The 7088-nt window shown below is 29.2% G+C and overlaps 2 protein-coding genes across 2 annotated transcripts; both read right to left on the bottom strand.

The window, feature by feature from the left end:
• Positions 1-297: 297 nt before the first annotated feature.
• On the bottom strand, positions 298-1464 carry GO595_005124 (uncharacterized protein; the record flags this gene model as incomplete). Its single annotated transcript, XM_067918332.1, has 1 exon — positions 298-1464. The coding sequence occupies one exon, from the start codon at positions 1462-1464 to the stop codon at positions 298-300; it is 1167 nt and encodes a 388-aa protein (XP_067774674.1).
• A 3365-nt stretch (positions 1465-4829) lies between these two features.
• On the bottom strand, positions 4830-5978 carry GO595_005125 (uncharacterized protein; the record flags this gene model as incomplete). Its single annotated transcript, XM_067918334.1, has 1 exon — positions 4830-5978. One exon carries the CDS (start codon positions 5976-5978, stop codon positions 4830-4832), a length of 1149 nt encoding a protein of 382 aa, XP_067774675.1.
• Between the last annotated feature and the right edge of the window lie 1110 nt (positions 5979-7088).

Below are 7088 nucleotides of genomic sequence, written 5' to 3' on the forward strand. Positions count from 1 at the left end.
GATAAACAATATTACTGACATGTGATATGAAATATTATGCAATGCTACTTTTGGACTTATTTCAACCTCCCAAATTTATTATATAACATTATTTTCGGTGCCATTAATGCAATCTGGTACATGGAATAACCTTCAAAAAATTTGGCAAAACATAATAATTAATTATTGTTAGAACCAAATTTCAAATGAAACACAAAGAAAGGAATTTATAAGCAAATCATTACCATTACACTAGTACACAATTTTTAAAAAATAGAATGAAATTTATAATATTTAATAAGATATAACAAATCATATCTAAATCACCGATTTTGTTGCGTCCAAATTACACAGTAAGAACTCTGCCCTTTCTTTGATCATATGCGACCCGCGTTCGATCAAATTATTTAATGGGTTGTATAAGTCCTTTGTCTGTAACAGCGACAAGAATTCCTCATCGCCTGTTGTGCTATTTACGTGCACAAATCTTAATAGTGCATCCAAACATCTTAACACTATTAAATTTGATGAACATCCTAACATCTCAATCATCAAATCTACGACGTCTTCATTTTTGAAATATTTCAAATCTGCATTCTGTGTGAACAACATAAGAGTTGCAATAAAGAAGGCTGCTTCCTTCTTGACCTCGAAAGACGAGGTCATCGCAATTTCGACCGTTTGTGCGACAAAATTTGGATTGAAAAGCCCTATCGTCATTTGTGGAACAGACTCCAGAATATTTGAAAGGACCCAATAAACGTCCGCAGTGAATTCGGTTTGGATTAACTGCATCAAAAGTGGAAACAGACCGCAGTCAAGAAGCGTCTTAATGTGAAAAGATTGACCAACACTAAGGTTACCTATGAGTGGAAGGGCCATACCTATCAACTCGGGATTATGAAGAAAGTTAACAATGACAGGAAATAAATTCAAATCATACATATTGAAAACAAGAGCTGGTAACTTGTTGGTCATGGAAATAAAACAGGCAAGAATGATATAAACCGCATGAACTGAATGAAGAGAAAGTAATTCGGCAATAGGTTCAACACATGACGTTAATGTATTTGAATCAATATGTTGTTTGTTAGAAAAGATTTTGCTAAGAGACTCACATGCTTGAACTGTGATTTGTTCGTTGATTTCGGATTTGGCAATTTCAATAATAAATGTATGAAGACCAAGACATAAAACAGAATCACGCCCATACCCAGAAGATTCAGAAATGGTGTCAACTAATGCAATTGATGCTTCAAGAAGTGGTAAAGATTGGGAACTAAGGAAATCAAATAAGCACATACATAAACCTGAATCAATGTAAATATCTTGTACTTCGGGTGAATGTGGAAATATAACTATAATTGTTTTCATTATTAAGATATTTAAATCTTCGGGAAAACCTGAATTAAGTGCATCAATAAATGCTTCTGGTAATTCTGGATTTTTTAGAAGATTGTTAGCTAAACGAGGCGTCTGATGCATACAAAGTAAAAGGCTGTTTAACATTTCTCGTAATTTGATGGGATTTGATGTTCTGAGTTGAGATATTGCATAAGCTGGATCAAGAAAAGGGAAATTAGATGTATCAACGAGCAATGGTGAATTAGGGCTTTTGCTTGAATTTTTGCTAAGAAACTTTGCAATTGTTGGGCGATTTGATCTTCTTAAATTTAACGTCCTTGCATTTCTTTCACGCATAAGTTGATCTCGATAGCTTGATATATCTCCACCTATTGATTTTAATACGGCGTTGTCATCTTCACTACTTCTTATTCCTAGCGATTGGCTCATTAAGCAATGATTTGTAATCCTATCAAAAAGTATCGCATATAAACTTTACAATTTACCACCACAAGCAGTCAAATCGGACACTTTTCAACTTAGCACAATTTTTACTTTTTTAAAGCGAACGCACGTTAAAAGTTTTTATTTGATTGGTTCCATGATAAGCTTTATATTTTGTTGGCTTATTATTGAAATAATTTATACGACAATGAATTTATGATGACTTAGTTCGTTAAATTCCTTGATTTTTTTTTTATTATAATTTTTTCCAGCATATGTTTAAAAATACCTAATTAAGTAGATTTGATTTCGCTATTGAGTTATTTTCAGCTTGAAAAGCAAAAAATCGTAGTATATTATATTTTGAGATTATTTCGATTAAAAATTATATATCATTAATTTTTCTCTATATAATTATATTAAACAATTACATAAAGAAAGTTGCACAAGATGATTCTATAATTTATTAATGTGTATAAACTTTGATCTTCTTCATGAATATTAGAAAAAATTTTAAATATGACGATATCAATTTAAAGTTATCCTTTAGTTAAAGAACAAAAGAATTTCTGAAATATTTACTAAAAAAGAAAATATTAAAATATTTTTTTCAGCTCGAGGTTATTATTAAATTTAATTAAATTTAATATGGAGTTACAACTCAATAATATATTATTTTGTGATCATATCGTTATGGGAAACATATAAATTAATTATATCAGAAGCATACTAAATGCACAACAAAAGTTTTGATCTGTTTAAATATAATATATCAAAATGTTTATGATTAATATCATTAAAAATTGTTAAGTTCAAATATGTAATAATAATCTTTTTTTCCATACTTATTTAAATTTTCAGCTTTTCACATTGTTTATATATTACTCACAAGAAAAGTATTTTTGTTCTAAAAGAAATGAATATGAAATAATCACAACAATATTTTAAAATCTTAAAAATATTATTTTTATTTTATATATAAAATATTTATTTTTACTAATTTTTAAATATGATTGAGAAATTTTTCTTATTCAAAATCATCAGCAAATGGATCTTCATCCATATTTGTTGATACATTTTGAAAAATGAGTTTTGGATTTATTAAAGAGTTAAAGAATATTTTTGTTAAATAACAAGGACTCAGAGTATTGTTATCCTTGTTATTTCTTCAATTTGTGGGACAATTATCATTGGAACCAATTTTCTAACTCTCAGACAAAGTTTCAACGCTATTCGTAGCACACGGTGATAACAATGATATAAAAGGTCGCCATCCAATGCAAACTTTGCGTCCAATAATCTAAAAATTGCATATTGTATTGCATTCACGATTTCTGATGATTCATTTGATTTATTTTTTCTTAATTCATTTAACATTTTCTCCAAAAAGGTTTAAACAAATTCCATCGATTTAATACTTCAGCATAAACATTGGAATATTTCATAAATTCTTCGGAACCGAATTTATTTCCTTCGAAATTCTTCGGAATCACTTTTTGCCAGATTTATATGTTATATACCATATATAATTTAATAAAATACATGAGTATATGTCTATAACATTGAATTGTATATAACAATGCATATAAAATAAAATATGTGTATGATGGTACATATACTGCTGTATATATATTAGTTCTTATGAATCTGAATACATGAGAAAGTATACATTAGATAGAACATATGTTCTAACTCGTGAATGAGTGATTGAACTTATTAATGTTTTGGATATTCACATATAATATAATTAAAAAAGTACAGACAGAAGCAATATTAATTATAGTTATTAATTGCAACAAATGTATTTTGATGAATTAAGAATAGATATTTGTTATCTTTTATCACATTTTATTAAGAAGGAATCAAAATAGCTTCCATGATGAAATGGATCTAAATAATAAATATTATCTATTTTCAGAAAAGTTCTTATAAATGCATTTCTATAAAATATTTTTTGAATGTAACCCAAATACCATTAAGTCAATTATTTAAGTTTAATTTTAGAAATGTTAAAAAATATTTTACATAATGAATTAGTAATATAAAACAATTCACAAACAAATATATTAATGTGAACAAAAACAATTCACAAACAAATGTATTAATGTGAACAAAAACTAATTAACCATTAATTAATATTTATTTACAAAAATAATAATTATTTTGATTACTTTTTTGTCGCAAAATTTTCCCAAATAAGCAGAAAAAGCACTTGCAAAAAAGAAAAAACGGAAACAAAAAAACTTATAACCTGCGAAAAGCCATTTTTCGTTTGGAAAACGACATTATCGATTTTTCTGTCAAGAACTCTGAGCTTTTCATTTGCTATTTCTGCTGTCTGAACCAATAATTGTGACTTCTTTTTGATCTCCTGGATTTCATAATTATTGTTTTCTATGATCTTCTCGGACAATGCCAATGAGTCTTCAAGTGAACTAATCTTGTCTGATGTTATAGAAAGGAGAACATTAGATTGTGTCAGTGATATATTTAACTCATCAATTGGAAGTTGAAGAGATAACTTCTCTGATAGAACTTGACTTATTGGCGTCGTTTCGGTGATAGGTGTTTGGGGATATAAAGGGCTTTCTTGTCTTTGTGGTAAAATTAATTTGCGATTAAATTTTTGCTTTGTTGAATCACGTCTTCCCTGATTTCTGGTCTTTGTTTGTGAAAAGAGTAGATCACTTTTATTTTGTTCATTTAATTGCTTGAAAGAATTGGAAGGAGAGATCATTGGCCGAAGTGATGGCTTTGACTCAATGAAGCTTCCCTCAGCTGCACTTGATTTCCTAAAGCTTGATGGCGGAACATTGTTTGCATCAAAATTATTTTCAGGCAAACCAACAAAGCTATTCTCCTGATTTACTGAATCTGATTTAGGGTTCCTTTTATCTTTTGTATTTTTGATTTTTTTTACTATTTTATTCCAAGGATTTAAGAATGAAGACATTTACTTACTTTGGGCTGTTCACTTTAATGTAAAACTCACAATATTGAATGTTTTTTGATCGGCATTAATGGAAAGATTTTACAAATAAAATATTTACAAATAAAAAAAATTAAGATTCCACTAGAAGTGAGAATCCAAATAACCGGATCATATTTCTCATTGAGCTTAATGCAAGTTCTATTCTTACAGCTTCTTCTTCATTTTCTGTTTCTAATTTCACTTCTTCTTTCGAGTTTACACCCTTTACCACCACGAACTTTCCTTCCACCTTTAGCAAAATCAGATCAGCAATTCTCATATACCGAATTTTGTTATCATTTGATACCAAGTAAATATTTGTATCAGTAATGAAAACATTTTGCGTATCTCCCTTAATAGCCAATCTTATTGTTTCATTTTGTATATCCTTTTGGACAAAGCTTTGGAACTTACTCACGGATTCATCGAAAACTCCAATTCCATTATTAAGGAATGCTCTTGGGTACCTTTTTCGGGACACCCCAACCATCAAACCGACGTCTTTCAACGGATTAACCGATCCCGTGAAAAGTGCCAAAACTCCTTTTCCGAAACCGGCGCCATTCAATACTTTATTTTGCATTCCGAAGTTTACATTCTCGATGAGTCCCATTGTTAAAGAAGATGGTGTTAAAGAAGCATTTTTGATTAATTCAACTAATGCGTTTAAAGATTGTTGTGAAAATACACCATTTAATTCTCTTCTATTATCAAATGTATCTCTTTGTGTTTCAATCAATCTTGAAATATCTGATGACATATCAGAACACATCTTAATTCCAAGCATATCTGCTACCATTGACGTTATTCCGAATGTGGATAAAATTTTTCCTTTTGTTCCAAGCATTTGAAGGATTTGATTGAAGGCGGCGGTTTTGTATTCAATGAAAACTTTTTGAGAGATTTCTTTGACAGAATCTTGCAAACCAGAAATGACAATTCCTGGAAGCAATATCCTTCCTTCTTTAATGCTAGGAACATACTTTAAGTACTTCATCATTTGATGGATAGTAGCATTTCTTCCTCCTTTTCGATTATATCTTAATATCATATCTATTGACGACATTTCTAACCAATTACATGATATTATTTTCGAAGTTTGGTCAACTAGTTTTGGTTGTAATGGTACAATTGTTGTTTTAATTGGTCTTTTTAGTTGAGTCAAGAAATAATACAAATCTGAAACTAAAGATGAATCAACTTCAACATCTATTCTTTGGAACACAATTGACGTGTACATGATTGTAGACAAATCTTGTGAAAAAATTGAATTTAATTTGAAAAATGGAATTTCATTATTATTCCTTCCAATAATTACGACAGGTCTCGGCGCTTGTGCACTTTGGTCGTCTAATTGAATTGATTCGATATAACATTGTAAAATTTTTTGATATGAATTTGATTCGATAGATGCAATAAATTTATTAAAACTTAACAAAGCAAATTCTCTCATTTTCAAATCGATTAAACTCACAAAAATTTGATCGAAATCCAATTTAAATATTGTTGAGGAAGTAATTTCTTTTTGTGGTATTTCGGTTGTTATTGTTATAATTTGATAATTTCCTTCTTTGAGAATTGCAGTATAAATTGGTTTGTCGTTGAATTTCGCTTCTGTTTGAATATAATCTGTTTCGGATATTAATGACAAATGTAAAATCTGATCATCAAATTCAACAATAACAGATGGGTAAGAAAATGGTTCATCAAGTGCATATACAGATGTTGAATTTGGTTCAATAATAAAAGCTGATTCTTTATCATTTTGATATGCAATCATTTGTGTATTAAGACAATTTGCTATAACAAAAGGTGATGGGAACTGAACGGGTTTAAAGTAAGCATCAAAGTGTGTTCCAACGTCAACAATTTCTAAAAGTATTAAAATATATGTATCATTAGTTGACTTAATTTTGAAAACTGTTTTGTACTCTGAAATGAGGTTTAGAATTGGAGATGTTGAGTATCCAGAAATTGAAATTATGAACATCCCTTTAGTTGACATTGAACTTATTATACTTTTAGTATTAGGATCAATCATATAAGGGTCACAAAGCACATCTGTTCCATCTTTTTCTACTGGTTGTAATACGAAAGGAAGGTCCAAATTATTATGAACAATTAATAAATGAGAAATTGTAATTATTGATACATTACTTTTGAATGAGACATCCACTTTCATTTTATATTTACAATCAGCAGAATCATTTGATTGGAATTCAATGATATCCTTTCTTGTAGTTAAACAATCATAACCTAAAACTGGTTTCGCGCCCTCAATTGAGAGGTTTACGCTTAAGTGCTCCTTATCGTTCAAATAATTTTTTGGACACCAAAACGCAATAATTTG

Source organism: Histomonas meleagridis (genome assembly GCF_020186115.1).
Source record: "Histomonas meleagridis strain 2922-C6/04-10x chromosome Unknown contig_32, whole genome shotgun sequence".
Lineage (NCBI taxonomy): Eukaryota > Parabasalia > Tritrichomonadida > Dientamoebidae > Histomonas > Histomonas meleagridis.